This window comes from Ovis aries, chromosome X, assembly GCF_016772045.2.
Source record: "Ovis aries strain OAR_USU_Benz2616 breed Rambouillet chromosome X, ARS-UI_Ramb_v3.0, whole genome shotgun sequence".
In the NCBI taxonomy this organism is placed as follows: domain Eukaryota; kingdom Metazoa; phylum Chordata; class Mammalia; order Artiodactyla; family Bovidae; genus Ovis; species Ovis aries.
Window position 1 is genome coordinate 128,575,764 of NC_056080.1, and position 18,490 is coordinate 128,594,253.

Below are 18,490 nucleotides of genomic sequence, written 5' to 3' on the forward strand. Positions count from 1 at the left end.
AAATAATCTGTATAGGGGTTTTCTCTAAGGAAAAAAGTAACAGAATTCCCTAAAATCTCTCTACTGGTATGGCATTACTATTTTGAAATTAATATATTCACTTTTAGTTTCCAAAGTTTGTTCATTTCATGGCAAATAACAGGTGGCAGCACACTGTTCTTAAAACACAGTTTCCCATCTGGGAAAAAAAGGAGGGGGTGGTTCTGGAGAAGTTGTGTATAAATCAAGGTTATGGAAATTAAATTATATTTTATCATTATATAACTTCTTTATCATAATTTCTGGTTGATATGCAATAAAGAATGGCTTCTAAAGTTGAAAACTTGTCCTTAGCCTCTGTAAGTTAATAAATCAACACTTAAATGCATTGGAGAGCAACTTTCCAATGAAAAATCTTTTCATCTGTGAATAATCCCCATTCTTAATGCATTTCATCTGTTTCAGGTATATTTCAGTATGTGTATATTAAGTCAAAAGAGGGGTGCATCCTGCATTGCATCACTGTCACTAGAAAAAACCTGGAATGTGTTAATTGTGTTAATGGATGAACAGAATAAATGCTAAAAAACAGGAGTACACTGCCTGGGTGTCTAATCTCCAGCGGATCATTTGTGGGGCACTTGGGGCCCCTCAGCCTGGTGCTCACTTGCTGAGTGTGCATGTTCCTCCAAAGGTGGTTCATCTGCTCCCTGAACTGAAGCATATCCAGATGAAGCCGTCTCACTGTGGTTATCCTCTTCATGAGGAGAGGCATTACTGGAAGTTTCATTGGATACAGGAACTTGTAAAGACACTGACCCATCTTCAACATCCACCTGTGGAAAGCATTTGACCACATTAACAGGCTCTGAGAGTACATGCTTTTCCTTGACATATTATTACAAAGTTTCTTCATAGGTGACTTCTTAGAGCAAGGTTTCTTTTGAAACTTAAAATCCATTTTTTGATGATCACAAACATCTCTTGCTGGTCCCAGCCAGAGCACTGGACTAACAGGTTCCAATGGGGTGAAAGATGTTACAGGCAGACTGTCATCAAATAAACATTTGACATGTTTATTTGGGTGAACACTTCATAATATAATGCCTGAGACAAGGAACGCACTCAAAAGACAAATTCCTATGCTGTCCCCTAGGAGTACTGAGAATCACTGTCATCTATATATCTCAAGTCAGGAAGATTCTGTTGAGCTTGACTCTCTGTTGTGCATATTGTGAAACAGGTAGTTTTTTCACTTATGAAATATAATTCAATATTTATTATACTTTCTCAAACTTTACATGGTCATTTAACTACAAGTTTGGTTGCAATGCAATAGTAAGATAGTAAAAAACAACAAGGGGTATCAGAAGTCAGCTGGGGTTATCACTTCAAGTTCTGACCACATAATAAGTACATTTGAGGAGGGGGAAGAAGGAGGAAAATAGAGGTGGTCCAACATGGCATCTCACTGTCACTATGATGTAAGTAGTTCCCATTTTTGGTATAACCTATAAGTCTAGCACATTGTATAGTTTAAAAATAGCATGATAACTTCCTGAAGGTTAAGATATATAAATAACACACTGCTTAAGTTCCTTTGTATAAATAGTTTAGCAATGCCTACCTCAATTCCCAAAGCTTTGAGTATGTCACATTTGCACATGGGGCAAGTCCTGTGTTCTAACAGCCATGGGTCAACACATGTCTTATGGAAAATGTGGCTAATGAAGGAAAAAACATATAAATTGGTTATCTGTTGTGAAATAGCAACAACACTTTGCCTAATATACTAACAGGTTACTCTCTAAGTTTACTTGGTCTTTTAACAAATGACTTTTTTCCCTTTAAAACACACAATTACAGAATCAAAATTTAGAAATTTCATAATACAGTACTTTTAAATATAAAAGCCTCATTACCCTAGCTTCATAAAAACTATTTTCAATACCACTTACTTAAAAAATAGTTAAGATATTGCCTGACCTAACATGGACAGTAATTCGGATCTTGATTTTTTTTGTTATACCCTAACTAGACCATTCAGGTATGACCTAAATCAAATTCTTTATGATTATACGGTGGAAGTGAGAAATAGATTTAAGGGACTAGATCTGATAGATAGAGTGCCTGATGAACTATGGATGGAGGTTCACGACACTGTACAGGAGACAGGGATCAAGACCATCCCCATGGAAAAGAAATGCAAAAAAGCAAAATGGCTGTCTGGGGAGGCCTTACAAATAGCTGTGAAAAGAAGAGAAGTGAAAAGCAAAGGAGAAAAGGAAAGATATAAGCATCTGAATGCAGAATTCCAAAGAATAATAAGGAGAGATAAGAAAGCCTTCCTCAGTGATCACTGCAAAGAAATAGAGGAAAAGAACAGAATGGGAAAGACTAGAGATCTCTTCAAGAAAATTAGAGATACCAAGGGAACATTTCATGCAAAGATGGGCTCGATAAAGGACAAAAATGGTATGGACCTAACAGAAGCAGAAGATATTAAGAAGAGGTGGCAAGAATACACAGAACTGTACACAAAAGATCTTCATGACCAAGATAATCACGATGGTGTGATCAAGTGGTGTGAAGTCAAGTGGGCCTTAGAAAGCATCACTACGAACAAAGCTAGTGGAGGTGATGGAATTCCAGTTGAGCTGTTTCAAATCCTGAAAGATGATGCTGTGAAAGTGCTGCACTCAATCTGCCAGCAAATTTGGAAAACTCAGCAGTGGCCAGAGGACTGGAAAAGGTCAGTTTTCATTCCAATCCCAAAAAAAGGCAATGCCAAAGAATGCTCAAACTACTGCACAGTTGTACTCATCTCACATGCTAGTAAAGTAATGCTCAAAATTCTCCAAGCCAGGCTTCAGCAATACGTGAACTATGAACTTCCAGATGTTCAAGCTGGTTTTAGAAAAGGCAGAGGACCCAGAGATCAAATTGCCAACATCTGCTGGATCATGGAAAAAGCAAGAGAGTTCCAGAAAAACATCTATTTCTGCTTTATTGACTATGCTAAAGCCTTTGACTGTGTAGATCACAATAAACTGTGGAAAATTCTGAAAGAGATGGGAATACCAGACCACCTGACCGGCCTCTTGAGAAATCTATATGCAGGTCAGGGAGCAACAGTTAGAACTGGACATGGAACAACAGACTGGTTCCAAATAGGAAAAGGAGTACGTCAAGGCTGTATATTGTCACCCTGCTTATTTAACTTCTATGCAGAGTACATCATGAGAAACGCCGGGATGGAAGAAGCACAAGCTGGAATCAAGATTGCTGGGAGAAATATCAATAACCTCAGATACGCAGATGACACCACCCTTATGGCAGAAAGCGACGAGGAACTAAAAGGCCTCTTGATGAAAGTGAAAGAGGAGAATGAAAAAGTTGGCTTAAAGCTCAACATTCAGAAAACAAAGATCATGGCATCTGGTCCCATCACTTCATGGGAAATAGATGGGGAAAGAGTGGAGACAGTGTCAGACTTTATTTTTGGGGGCTCCAAAATCACTGCAGATGGTGACTGCAGCCATGAAATTAAAAGACGCTTACTCCTTGGAAGGAAAGTTATGACCAACCTAGATAGCATATTCAAAAGCAGAGACATTACTTTACCAACAAAGGTCCATCTAGTCAAGGCTATGGTTTTTCCAGTGGTCATGTATGGATGTGAGTTGGACTGTGAAGAAAGCTGAACATCAAAGAATTAATGCTTTTGAACTGTGGTGTTGGAGAAGACTCTTGAGAGTCCCTTGGACTGCAAGGAGATCCAACCAGTCCATTCTAAAGGAGATCAGTCCTGGGTGTTCTTTGGAAGGAATGATGCTAAAGCTGAAACTCCAATACTTTGGCCACCTCATGCGAAGGGTTGACTCACTGGAAAAGACTCTGATGCTGGGAGGAATTGGGGGCAGGAGGAGAAGGGGAAGACAGAGGATGAGATGGCTGGATGGTATCACTGTCTTGATGGACGTGAATTTGAGTGAACTCCAGGAGTTGGTGATGGATAGGGAGGCCTGGCGTACTGCGATTCATGGGGTCGCAAAGAGTTGGACGTGACTGAGCGACTGAACTGAACTATAAAATGGTACAGTTATTCAGTCATTCTTTATAATATAGACAAAAGTATTGAGTTCAAAATAATTCTGATAATTTAGGAAATGTGACAAATTCCAAGAATACCATTATTTAATAGCAAAAAGGAAGAATGTTAAGAATAACTTCCAGGAGATGGATAATGAGAAGCTAATGAAGACTTCCAAATAGGTGCTCATAAATTGATTTCATTTTTTTCTCAACAGGATGGGCAGAAGTCTTTTTAATTAAATTATCCAGTACCGCACAAGCTGGCTTCACACACACACACACACACACACACACACACACACACACACACACACACACAATAAACAGTGGTGCTAGCTAGGTTCTCAGTTTTTTACAGAGGTAGTTTCCAAATTACCAGATTATGGAACCTTCATATAATTAGCCTTATACTATTTCCAATGATATTAAAAATAAAGTAATCATCTGTATTTGAGTGAAAAGAAGTTAAAAACAAACACTTTCTTTATTTGGAGACATTCAAAATAGTTTCCTGCACTATAATCATTTTTGTAAATCAGCTATTTTTTAACAACATAAAAGAAAATCAAACTTACTTGCAGGTTAAGATGCGCACCAAATCATTTGGTTTATATAGTTCAATACACACGGCACAACTATCTCCATCAGGGCCAATTTCCTAAGAGCAAAGAGTTACTACTGTTATTCTGATGGATAAGAAAAATACACTAAACTACAGAGCAAGATCAGAATATACATGTATTTAATACATTACTTAAATTCCTACAGAAGGAGCATCATATTACTAAAATGACTTTCAATAAGAAATTTAAAATTATCTAGACTTAACTGAAATCTTAAAAAAAAGCCAAACTTATAGAAACAGAGTAGAAAAGTAGTTTCCAAGGGCTAAGGAGTGGGGAAAATAGGGAGAAGTTAGTAAAAGGGTACAAATTTTCAACTATGAGGTCTGAAGATCTAATATAATACATGGCGATGAGAGTTGATAACACTGTGTATTATGTAATTGAAATTAGAAAATAAAATACTTAGAATTTAAAAAGTAAAAGCAGAGGATTCCTGAGTAGCCTGGTGGTTAGGATTCTGGGCTTTCACTGCCATCAGTTCAGTTCAGTTCAGTTCAGTTGCTCAGTTGTGTCCGACTCTTTACAACCCCATGAATCGCAGCACACCAGGCCTCCCTGTCCATCACCAACTCCTGGAGTTTACCCAAACTCATGTCCATCGAGTCAGTGATGCCATCCAACCATCTCATCCTCTGTCATCCCCTTCTCTTCCTGCCCCAATCCCTCCCAGCATCAGGGTCTTTTCCAATGAGTCAACTCTTCACTGCCATAACCTGGGTTCAATTCCTAGTCGGGGAACTCAGATCTTGCAAGCCATGTAGCATGGCAGAAATAAATAAATAAATGTAAAAGAATAAAGTCAACCCAAGAGGAATAGTATAAAGAGAAACATGTAGCACTGACGTAAACTTTTTCTTGGTTTTAGAATTTACTCAGTGCCATAAGTTCTTTCAGAGAAGGCAATGGCACCGCACTCCAGCACTCTTGCCTGGAAAATCCCACTGATGGCAGAGCCTGGTAGGCTGCAGTCCATGGGGTCGCTAAGAGTCGGACACGACTGAGTGACTTCACTTTCACTTTTCACTTTCACGCATTGGAGAAGGAAATGGCAACCCAGCCCAGTGTTCTTGCCTGGAGAATCCCAGGGATGGGGGAGACTGGTGGGCTTCTGTCTATGGGGTCGCACAGAGTCAGACATGACTGAAGCGACTTAGCAGCAGCAGTATAAGTTCTTTGGCTATGTTTTTCCATTAAAAAAATTAAGGTATAATTCACATGAAGTTAAATTCATTCTAAATGTTGAGTAAACAGTTTTGCAAGTTTGGAGAAGCATGCAGTCACTTAATTCCCACCATAATCAAGACACAGGATAGTCCTGGTACTCCAATAAATTCCTCTATATCCCTTTGTAATTAACCCCCTCCTTTTACCTCTATCTTCTGTTACCCACTGATTTGTTTTTCAGTGCCTTCTATTTTGGCTTATCCAGGGTATCTTATAAGTGGAATTGTGTATTATATAGCCTTTGAGTCTGGCTTCTTTTACTTAACGCATTTACAATTCATCCCTGTTGGTGAATACATCAGTAGGGTTCTGCTGTTTTTATGGCTAAGTAGTACTCTTTAATATAGATGTACCACAGTTTTTTATCCATTCACCATTTGAAGGACATTTGGCTTCTTTTCAGTTTTGGGTAATCATCAGTAAAGCTTCCCTGAACAATTTTGAACAAGCATGAATGGGTAAACACTTAGCCGTGAGATTGCTGGGTTCTTTGGAGAGTGTATATTTGACTTCATAAAATTGCCAAATCACTTTCCCTGTATATTGCATTCTCACCACCAAACGCATGAAAGTTCCAGCTGTTCCACATCTGACCAGCTATTGGTATTGTAGGTTCAACTGGTTTTAGCCATTCTAATAAATGTGCTGTGGGTATCACACTGCGGTTTTAATTTGCACTTCCCTAATAATGAACGATGTTGAGCAACATTTTATGTGCTTCTTTGCCAACCATATATTTCTTTGGTAAAATGTCTGTTTTGCCCATTTTTACACTAGGTTGCTTTTTCTTTTGTTGAATTTTGAGAGTTCTTTATATATTCTGGATACAGTCCTTTATCAGATATGGATTTGCAAATATATTCTCCAAGTCTGTGGCTCATCTTTTCAGTATCTTAACAGTGTCTTTCAAAGAGCAAAAGCTAGTTTTAACAGTTAAATTTCTCATTTTTTTCTTTAATGGACTTGTTTTTGGTATCATATCTAAATAATTTTTGCCTAACTCAAGCAACAGAGATATTTTTTTTCAAAGTTCTCTTATAAAACTTCATAGTTCTAGGTTTTATATTTAAGTCTGTGGTCCATTTTGAGTTAATTTTTACAGAGAGTATAAAGCATGGGCTGAGGTTCATTTTTCATTTTTTCTGCATATGGATATTCAGTCATTGTTTATGCTGAGCCAACAAATGGCTGTCCTTTTCTTTTTAACTGCTTTTGCATCTTTGTCTAAAATCAATTGATCTTATATGTGTAGGTCTATTTCTGGACTGTCTCTTCTGTTCCAAAGATCTAAAGGTCCAGCCTTTTCCTAATACCACACCTTCTTGACTATTGTAACTTTAAAAAAAACTATGCAAATCAGGAAACATTAGTTATCCAAACTTGTTGTTTATCAGAATTATTTTGGTTATTCTAGTTCTCTTGCTTTTCCAAACAAACTCAGAATCAACTTGTCAATTTCTACAAAAGATGCAACTAATATTTTGATTGAAACGGTATTGAATCTTTAGTTTGGGAAGAGTCTTCTAACTCATGAACATGGTATATCCCCATTCCTTTAGGTCTTCTTTGATTTTTTTCTTTCTTTGATATTTTGCAGTTTTCAGCATATAGATCTTATACATATTTTATAAGATGTATACCTAAGTATACAATGGTTTTGGTGCTATTATAGATGGTATTTTTTTTTCTATTTCAGTTAAGTTCTATAGCTATAATTTCATTGTAGTACAAACCTCTATAGCAATTTTTTATATGGGTTTTAAACATCAATGGTACTTTTCAACTGTGCTGAATCTGAATATTGATGTTCAAGTAAAGTTGTACTTAAGTACTATATTGATCTTCTGTTGTTGCTATAACAAATTACAATAACTTAGTGGCTTAAAATGACACAAACTTATACTCTGGGTGTTATTGCTCATGGACCATTTCTTGTACCACTCCAATCTCTTACTTCCATTGTCACATCTCCTACTTCACTGTCAAATCTCCTCTTTCCTCCCTCGTATAAGAACACTGTGATTATATTTAGGCCCCACTTGGATGATCCCCTGGAGAAGGCAATGGCAACCCACTCCAGTATCTTGCCTGCAAAATCCGACAGAGGAGCCTGGTAGGCTACAGTCCATGGGGTTGCAAAGAGTCGGACATGACTGAGGGACTTCACTTTCACTTGGATAATCTAGGATAATCTTCCCATCTCAAGATCCTTACCTTAATCACATCTGCAAAGTCTTTTTTGCCATATAAGATAACATTTACAGGCTCCAGGGATTAAAAAAAAAAACCTAGATGTCCTTGGGGATCATTATTCAGCCAACCTCCAGCATTAAATAGATTAAAAAATCAGTTATATTTATAAATTCCAACTAAAATCATACTTTGGAAGAACATGAACTTTAAAAAATGGATTGGTAGCACTGCTTTAAAAAAATAGCATTTAAAAGTCATAAATGCACCTTGTCTCCTTGCTTCAGTGTACGGAGTTGAAGCCTTCCAATAGCTTTTTTAGCATCTGCCTTTAACTGTCTCTGTAATAAAAAATAGCATGTATTAGAAAAAAAAATTTAAACAAATATGATAAAAGAGTTAGAGAGGATTAATAAATATTTATAAGGTAAAAGTCAGTGTATAAGTAAATGCTGAAAGACACAATTTAATTAACCATAATAAATGTCCATTTATCTCATATCAAACAGGAATTTTTAAAATTACTGAAACCTTATATTTCCTACCTTCTTAAACAGCAGCTTTGGGCCACAATGATAAAGCTCTATGTCCCTATTTCAAATGAATTCAGATGCTATGAATTTTCAAAGCAGTTTTCCTATTTTCAAAAGCCCAGAAGGTCTTAGAGTACATATTTTCCAATTTCTTTCTTTTTTCTTTTTTTTTTTTGAATAGTGTCTTGTTTGGTAGAAAGTGCATAGGATTTGGAGTCAAATGAACCTAGATTCAAACTCTGACTTTGTCACTCATGAAATGAAAAATCCTGGACAAGTCATTAAATTCTTGTGCTTGTTTACTCATCTATAAAGTTAGGGCAACATCAATCCTTCCAGTGTTATTCAGTACCAGGGGAAAAAAATTGCTGTTTATAACCACTACTGCCTTGTAAGGTGGGTGGATTCTGAGAGTTTTTGGTTTATTTCACTTAACATATACCTAGATGAGTCTGGATATGCAAAGGCAAGTCCATGGTTCATTTAGGGAATAAGGACTAAAATATTACATTTATATCTATCTATTCATATATACACATATGTATATATTTGAATCAAAAGTGAGGTTTTAATATGGAATCTAGAAAAATGGTACCAATGAACCTATTTGTAGGGGAAGAATAGAGACTCAGACATAGAGAATAGACTTATAGACATAGCGGGGGCAGGAGAGGGTGGGAAAAATTGAGACAGTAGCATTGAAATGTATACATATTATCATGTGCAAAACAAATAGCTAGTGGGAAGTTGCTGTATTAACACAGGGAGCTCAACCTGCTGCTCTGTGACAACCTAGGGGGGTTGGATGGGGTGGGAGATGGGAGGGAGGTTCAAGAGGGAGGGAGCATATGTATACCTAAGGCTGATTCATGTTGATGTAGGGCAGAAATCAATGCAACACTGTAAAGCAATTATCCTTCAAATAAAAATAAATTTAAAAATTAAATTAAAAAAAAGTATGGGGGAAATCTAAAAGGCGAGGGAAAAGTGAGAAGGAAAGGAATCAATGAGAGACTATCTCTTTGTGTGGGATGCACTGGCGGGTGGGGGTGGGGAGAAAGCCAGGTAGTATGAGACATTCAGTGTTAATTTGAAATTATTTGTGATGCCACAAATAAACCTTCCTTCTATTTCAGTAAAAATCTACCACATATATGAATGCCTCAAGAAAAGATAATATATGTGTAAACTGAAGAAGAGGCCAGGTTTCATGCCTGGGTGGATGCTGTGTGGAATAGAGAGATAGCATGTTTAGCAGGGCAAGATGATAAGCAATCTTCCTATTTTGTATTGTGAAATGAACAAACTTAGAGAAATTCAGCAAAAAGTAGATGGGTAGAACCAGAAGTCTGTGAGAATGTCAACAGCTTCCTCATCCCCCTGTATGTACCTCCATCCCCAGCAGGGAGACCCCCTAGTGGATATCAAGGCTATATGAAAATTAGAGATAATTTAAGTGTTTGTCACTCAGTCGTGTCCCACTCTCTGTGATCTCATGGACTGTAACCCACCAGGCTGCTCTGTCCATGGGATTTCCCAGGCAAGAATACTGGAGCAAGTTGCCATTTCCTTCTCCAGGGGGATCTTCCTAACCCAGGGATCAAACCCGGGTCTCCCACATTGCAGGCAGATTCTATACCATCTGAACCACCAGGAAAGCTATGTAAGTAAAGTATCCAGCATAATGTCTGGCTGATAGCAGACACTCAATAAAATGTTTATTAAATGAAAATATAAAATATTTTCATCAATAAGCATATTTATGCCTGTCTGTAGCAAATATATTTTGGATGAGAATAATCCATGAGTATAGGTATGTGAAGCTATTCCTTAATACCCAAATCCGCCTCCTATGTAAGATATCATTTTGTGAAAGGATGCCAAGGTGATTCCTGCCAAAGTATTTTTCTGCTGTCACAGTAGCAGCAGAAACTTCTCAGATTGTTATCTGACTGGCAAACATAGCTCATAGAAACAGTTAATAGGAAGGCCTAGCCCTTAGAATAATTGAAGCCCTTTCACTCCCTGTTTGGAAGACTTAATCATGGAATTCACTCACAAGGGGAATTTTATGATGGTACTTAATTTTGAGCCTAAATATGACATCAAGGTAGTCATCTTTTGTTTACTGTGGCTTGAAGTAGGAAGCTAGTACTACTACTTCCTTATATTTATATAATTATTTAAAAATTTTTTAGTTTGTTTTTTCTTTTTTATTTTTTTTTAATTGTGAAAGTTATGATAGCACATTTACAGGAGACTTAGAAAATACCTTTTATATAATTTAAAATTATTTGTGATATCTATTACCTCACTTAATCCTCACAATAGCCCCTAAAGGAGACAATATCTCTATTTTAATGTCATTCAAATGGAGGCTTGCAAAAGTAAAATAATTTGTCCAAAAGGGAATGCAACCTCTAAACGACAGAGTTAGTGCAGGAAGTCTGCTCTTCATACCCCAAGATTCCATTATAATACAGCCATCCAAAATCATTTGAAGTTTTACCAACTCCTAGATTCTATGGTCTGGCAAATTGTGGCCAGTTCTTATAGTGAACAAGCAGTATGCCCACAGGGCTCTGGCCTCAGCCTAAACTTCCAAGCATTACTACTTTCGTTTCCTATAAAACATAAGCTATTTCGACATGAAGAAGAGAAAAATGCATATGATACAAAAACAGAGCCAACAAGAGAAAACAAGAGAAAGTGAAATAAGAGAAGGAAAAAGTAAAGTTGATGAGAAGTTTTTGACAACCATTTTGCACTTTGTCTTTAGAGCACTTCTGACTTAGGTTTAAGCAGCCAGCTTGACAACTGGGAAAATGTACTCACAAGGAAGTGATACATCTCTAGTGTATTTACATGATTAAGCCTGCACAGTTTGATTTCTCATTCCAAAATATTCAACAAAATATAAATACATGAGCCTCCAGTGCTAGTGCTTATCAGTTCATTAGGGATGAATGCTAACTATACAACTTTGATTATATCCAAGACTAACTGCAAATTAATTTGAGAGGTGGGATCAAAAGCAAACTTTAAATATCCTAAGCAAGGGACTTGATTATGAAGGATCTCTAAAAGATTTTGTAGCACAGCATATACCAGTGTTTAAGGAAGCAGCCCTAGAATTTTAAAAAGCCTTTGAAAGGAAATCTGAATGTTTCCAATAACTCCTACCAAGCTTTTATAAGGAAAATATATTTATTTCAATACGGAGGTGTGACTTGTGGTTTTGTTAAGAAGCACAATTTTTAGAACCTGAATAAAGGTTTTTAAACTGCCATCAGCACTCAAAATATTAATATTTCACTGTCATATTGATAGGAGGAGTTTCCAAGATGCGCCCATTCCTCTAAATACTGACATACGAGAACAAGATTAAGACCAAGTAGTTTATATTAAGGGCTTCCCAGGGGGAGAAGGGGACAACAGAGGATGAGATGGTTGGATGGCATCACTGACTCAATGGACAAGAGTTTGAGCAAACTCCAGGAGATGGTGCAGGACAGGCAAGGCTGGCATGCTACTGTCCATGGGGTCACAAAGAGTAAGACACAAAGAGTAAACCTGGTGTGCTACAGTCCGTGGGGTCGCAGAGTCAGGCACGACTGAGCAACTGAACAACAACAGGTGGCGGTAGTTGTATAGAATCTGACTGCCAATGCAGGTTCAATCCCTGCGCTGGGAAGATCTGGAGTAGGAGATGGCACCTCACTCCAGTATCCTTACCTGGAAAAATTCCATGGGCAGAGGAACCTGGTGGGCTACAGTCCATGGGACCGCAAAGAGTCAGACATGAATGAGCACAGCACAGTACAGTTTATATTAAATACATTAAATACATTGAGATTTCGCTGGTGGCTCAGACAGCAAAGCATCTGCCCACAATGCAGGAGACCCCAGTTCAATCCCTGGGTCAAAAAGATCCCCTGGAGAAGGGAATGGAAACACACTCCAGGATTCTTGTCTGGAGAATTCCACGGACAGAGGAGCTTTTCAGGCTACAATTCATGGGGTCACAAGAAGTCGGACATGACTAAGAAATTAACGTTTTGGGAAATATCTCTCCAATTCTGTCCCCTCACCAGTAAGTAGGAATACTAATAATCCTATATAGGATTGTTACAACAATATTTTGGGCTTCCCTGGTGGCTCAGCAGTAAAGAATTCACCTGTCAATGCAGGAAACATAAGAGACACAGGTTCAATCCCTGGGTTGGGAAGATCACCTAGAGAAAAAAATGGCAACCCACTCTAGTATTCTTGCCTGGGAAATGCCATAGATAGAGGAGCCTGGTAGGCTACAGTCGCAAAAGTGTCAGACACAACTTAGTAACTAAACAACACGTTTGAATAATATTAAGTCAAACCTTTGGATCCCCCTTTATGCTTTAATATTTAAAGACAATGTGCCTAATGCAAACTATAATTTATGTTTTACTTCTTAAAAAACAGAACTTCAAGAGTTTATCTACTTTGGTACACAAATTACTTCGGACACCTTTTCAGTACCTCTCCATCATATCAGAATTCCTATCCTATAAATTCCAACAGCACGTGGTTTCCACCTCTTATATTCTGTAGTTGTATTATTCGTGTGTCTTTTTCTCCTAGTAGGTTGTGAGTAGGTGGAAGACTGGGCCTTAATTATTTTTTTTTAAAATCCCCATAATGCTTAATCTTTGTTCAAAGAATAGCTTTTGAATTTAGAAAAAGAAATTTTCTCATCTAAGTTTTAGTCATTAAAAGCCTCTACTCAATCAATTTTGAGGGGAAAAAAAGGTTTAAAGAACATGTATTGGACTCCTGCCATGCCTCAGGTTTAACCCTAAGTTTTACAAGTGCCATCTTGTTTAAACAGTAACAACCTTATGGAACAGGCATTTTAATATCCAAATTTTATAGACAAGAAAAGGTCCTGAAGCTTGACTAAAGGCCAGGCAGCTGGTTAGTTGCAGAGCTGTGATTCAATTCAAGCCCAGGTTCTATCTGGCTTTAAAGCCCATGATCTCTCCACTATAGTACACTGCCTCCATTGTGTAGCAGCAAAGAAGCCTTTAAAGGGCTTCACATTCCTTGTGAAGAAGATAAATGAAAGAAAAAAACCCCTCAAAGTCAGCTATTATCCAATCTTCAAATCCTTCTTCATTTGACTACTTACTGTGATTTGGGGAACTCTCTTAAACAAGTATTTTATATCAACATATTCTACCCACCTCTTCCCCAGTTCTAAGAGATACCTGGTCTAAGAAAATTTGGCAGAGTAGAAGACTGATTCAAAGCAGCTTGGTTGTTGGCCAATTTTGTTAACAGAAGCTTAATGTCATTATTCAAAAGCTGGGATGGTTCTAGTCACTGACGAATTTCAGCTGTACAGTTTCTTTTGTTGTTGTTCTGAGTGACACTTTAAGTGGGCCGAAAATGAAGATTTGCAGCAATTCTCATCCTATATTACAATGTTCAATTTTTAAATTACAGTGAACACAAAGATATTCTACCTATTTTACCTATGAATTTATATTGAACTAAGTGAAATAAATGTTTTAGTCTGGTTATTTGTCAGCCTGATTCTTGGCCCCAAGGTATTCAGCTTTCAGTTTAACTGAAACCCACATAAATAACTAGGCATGTAGTCAAAACTAATTACTTGATGGGGGGCTGGGTAGGGTGAGTATATAAAAGAAAGAAAAGAACATGGATATAAGCAAACTAGATTTTCCTGTTCTTAAGCCACCACTTTTTTAAAAATAAAAACTTTCATAAAAATTTGGCTCAGAATTTACAAAACAGAAAACTTAAAATCAAGAATTATGGTAAAAGGATTCTTTTACTCAGATTCTTGTGAACAAAATCAAAATCTGAGTGTTGTGGCTATTTTGATATATGAGAACTGAGAGAAATCTATTTTTTCCCCAATCAAAAACCTATGCATCGAATCACTGTGTCATACATCTGAAACTAATATAATATTTTATGTCAATTATACTTCAATTTGAAAAGCTAAAGTTTGCATGCTGCAACTGAAGATTCCACATGCTGCAACAAAGATCTGACACAGCCAAATAAATAAAAATAATTTTTAAGAGGAGTAAGCAAAGACACCCCTATGTACAATATTTGAATGGGAGGATTCCTAAAGGAAAGAGGAGCTGCAGACTGTAACACAGCTTCCCATAAGTCTATGGAATTACAGAAATATGAGTACAGATCATTTGCATGAAGATGATCCCTGTGAACAGTGTGAAGAAATACACTGTAAGGAAGAGCATTGAGAAAAGGGGGAATTTGACCCAGGGGATAGGTTATGACTCAGATTATAGCATTTTTTCAAAGACACAATCAAAACCTTTATTATAGTAAGTGAATATTTTTTTTAAGTCCTGAGAGACTCATTGTAAGAGCTTCCTTTTGTTCAATGAGAAAATCACAGAAAGACTATAAAACTAGGTCCTACTCAGATAAGAATTTGTTTAATCTGCTCTTCTCATGTAAGAACCAAACCAGTAGTTTTGTAAAGGGTTCTAAACCTCAAATTTAAGCAGGAACAGATACATACAAATGCACCCACTATAAACATATATATCTAGATAGATAGATAGATAGATAGATAGATAGATAGATAGATAGATAGATACTGGTACAGTATGCAGACACCTGGTAAGTCTTCCAGTTAATTTCATATACTAGGAGAGCAGAGAAAACTTAATGTGACCGACTAGAAATGTTTCAGATATTTTTAGTCATGCTTTAAGTTCAAGGACAAATTTTAAGATATTAATGTAGCTAAGTTCTTCCTCATCTGAGACCACACAGGAGTGCTATCTCTTTGGCAGCAAACTTCAAGGACACATGTGACAGATCTCTGCTCAGGAAGCCAATTTGAATCTCAGGATGTGAGGCTTAGATGGGGAACTGACTGGTCACTACATAATTCTGCTAGCAGTAGGCCATGCTGCCCCAAACTCAGGACCCCAACAATGAAGCCAAGTGCATATTATTTATCTTGATTATTATGCCAAGCACCCATGACAAACTGGTACAACATGGTCCATTGCTTCAGATGTATATAACAAAATCATCAACCGTTCACATAAAGAACACTTTGACTAATCTATTTTGTAAATTAAAGTCTGTACCACTTAATCTCCATCATCTATTTCTGCCCCCCAGCCGGATCCCCCTCACCTTTGACAACCACCTATTTGTTCTCTGTATCTATGACTCTGTGCCTATTTGGTTATGTTTGTTCATTTGTTTTGTTCTTTAGAATCCACATGTAAGTGAAATCATACACTATTTGTCTTTCTCTGCCTGATTTACTTCACTTAGCATAATATCTTCTAGGTCCATTCATGTTGTCGCAAGTGGTTAAGATTCCATTCTTTTTATGGCTGAATAATATTTCACTGTATATAGGAGATAAAGAGGTACAAATTTCAGTTACAAAATAAATGAGTAACAGGTATAAAATGCACAGTGTGTGGAATATAGTCAGTAATTATGAGTGTGTGCATGCTAAGTCAACTCTCTAGGCAAGAATACTAGAGTAGATTGCCATTTCCTTCTACAGGGGATCTTCCCAACCCAGGGATCAAACTCAAGTCTCCTGCATTGGCAGGAAGGTTCTTTACCACTAGCGCCATCTGGAAGCCATCAATAATTATTCAGTATCTTTTTATGGTGACAAGTAACAACTATACAATCATGGTGATCATTTTGAAATGCACAGAAATATCAAATCATTGTGTTACGTACCAGGAACTAACATAGTGCTATGGGTCAATTATACTTCAAAAACAAACTTATAGAAAAAGAGGTCAGATTTGTGACTACCAGAGGCAGATACTGGGGGGAGAGGGGATTAGATAAAAGTACTCAAAAGCTACAAACTACTAATTATAAAATAAGTATGTACTAGGGATATAATGTACTATATGACAAGTATAATTAACACAGTTATATATTATAATTGAAAGTTATTAAGAGAGCAAATCCTAAGAGTTCTCATCACAAGTAAAAAAAAAATGTTTTTTTCTATCTCTTTAATGAGTATCTACATGAGATGACGGATGTTCACTAAACCTGCTGTGGTCATCATTTCAGGATGTATGTAAGTCAAATCATTATGTTGTACACCTTAAACTTACACAGAGCTTTATGTCAATTATATCTCAATAAAAGTGAAAAAAAAAACAAACAGAAAATCAAACAAAACAAACAAAATAAAACCACCTTGAGGATCATTTTCCCAGGGTTGGCTAAGGGCCAAGCATGATTTCCTGGGAGACTCCCAAGGAGTAAGCAACTAAATCTATTGTATTGTATTGTCTCTTTACAATCCACTCCCTCTCTTTTAATCAAGGTCTTTTTAACAATGAAATAGTCATATTTGGGCTTTTACAATTAGTATAGCGTTTATATATAAGCTAAGCAAGAGCAACATAACCGTATCTAATACTTGCAGAAGGCAATGAAGGATGAAAATAGGCTCAAATAAATTATTCTTCTAGTAATAGTAAGACCATTTAAGACATCTTTATATTGATGTAACAATTTAATTATCTGTTTACTCCCTTGATCTATGGCCACTTGAACTTGGTGATAACCTTGTACAGAGCTATTTAAAGTAATGAACTACATCTAATTCTTCCTCAGGCTAGTTACTCTCCATTGACATCACATGCTGGGAGGTTTTAGTTCAGTTTCCCAATACATTTGATTATCATAAAATTTGTTTATATAAGGCAGGTGAATCTTACCAACAATACCAGTATTACACCCTCACAATATAGTTATGATACAGTTTCATTTGGTTACAAAAGAAATTGGGAAGTATCACAGAAGTGTTTATTAAATCTTCCTAGAATAATTGTTCTTTGCCCACATATCAGATATCATGGACAAGTGTTATTACCAGTGATGATGTCATTTCTAGGTTCCATGTTAGCTGAGGACAAAGCCCATCATTTGTTTCAAGTCACACTATTATACAGTTTTCCCACTGACTGTTGTGCAGCAAGACCGTTTCCCTTCCATGGGGAAAACATGTGTATCATTCAGCATTATTCCTACACCTCATCTCATTGGTCCATCCTTTGGTAAAAGTCAGAGATCAGTAATATAAGTTACAATTTCACCCAGAAAATTTCCATAAGCTTGAGGATCTGCATGTGTCTCAAAGATGCTCTTCAACTTCCATAAGTAAAAATGGAAAGCCATTACCCCATGACTACTTGGATCTCCATTCAAAGTAAAATAGTTAACAGACCCAGTCGTGTCAGAGTATATGCTCTTTCCCAGTGCTGAATGCTAGCACTCTCTAGCATTATTATTGGCTCTGTGTGACCATATTACCAAGTCTTTATCATCTTTCCAAGTAGATTCCCATTCTTTTCTTTGCTCTTGGAAGATGATTCCAACCAATTCGTCTATGTCAGATTAGTTTCTTTTCTTCTGAAAGACACTTTTCACTAAAAGTGAATTCAGCTTGTTCCATTAAACCAAGACAAGCTTCTATTTCACCTAGAGCCCTCTTTGGTTTCACTGGCCGATGTTTAACCCAACACGTATCTTGTTTCCATTGAGTATTGATTCCTTGAACAAGGTTAAGGTGCACGCACTGTATCCCCAAAATAGAGGGAATCCCAAGCCAGAGTCATGTGTATAGTGGTCACTCCCAAATTCAGTTTAGTCTGATCATGCCATAAGGTTTTCCATACTCTTTCTTGTCTTAGGTTAGGGTGGTCCCCAGTGAAAACATGAATCCACCTGCTGCTGCTGCTAAGTCGCTTCAGTCGTGTCTGACTCTGTGCGATCCCATAGATGGCAGCCCATCAG

At 37.1% G+C, this 18,490-nt stretch overlaps 1 protein-coding gene across 2 annotated transcripts in view; it reads right to left on the bottom strand.

The window, feature by feature from the left end:
- RNF128 (ring finger protein 128) overlaps positions 1-18,490 on the bottom strand; it is a 98,175-nt gene that overhangs the window by 11,016 nt on the left and 68,669 nt on the right. For both annotated transcript variants that reach the window (XM_027962884.2, XM_015105113.3), the window contains exons 3-6: positions 8,384-8,455; positions 4,650-4,732; positions 1,607-1,703; positions 647-815 (exon numbers count right to left, since the gene is read on the bottom strand). In XM_027962884.2, coding sequence (XP_027818685.1) covers positions 647-815; positions 1,607-1,703; positions 4,650-4,732; positions 8,384-8,455 — 421 coding nt within the window. The remainder of the gene's footprint in view (positions 1-646; positions 816-1,606; positions 1,704-4,649; positions 4,733-8,383; positions 8,456-18,490) is intronic.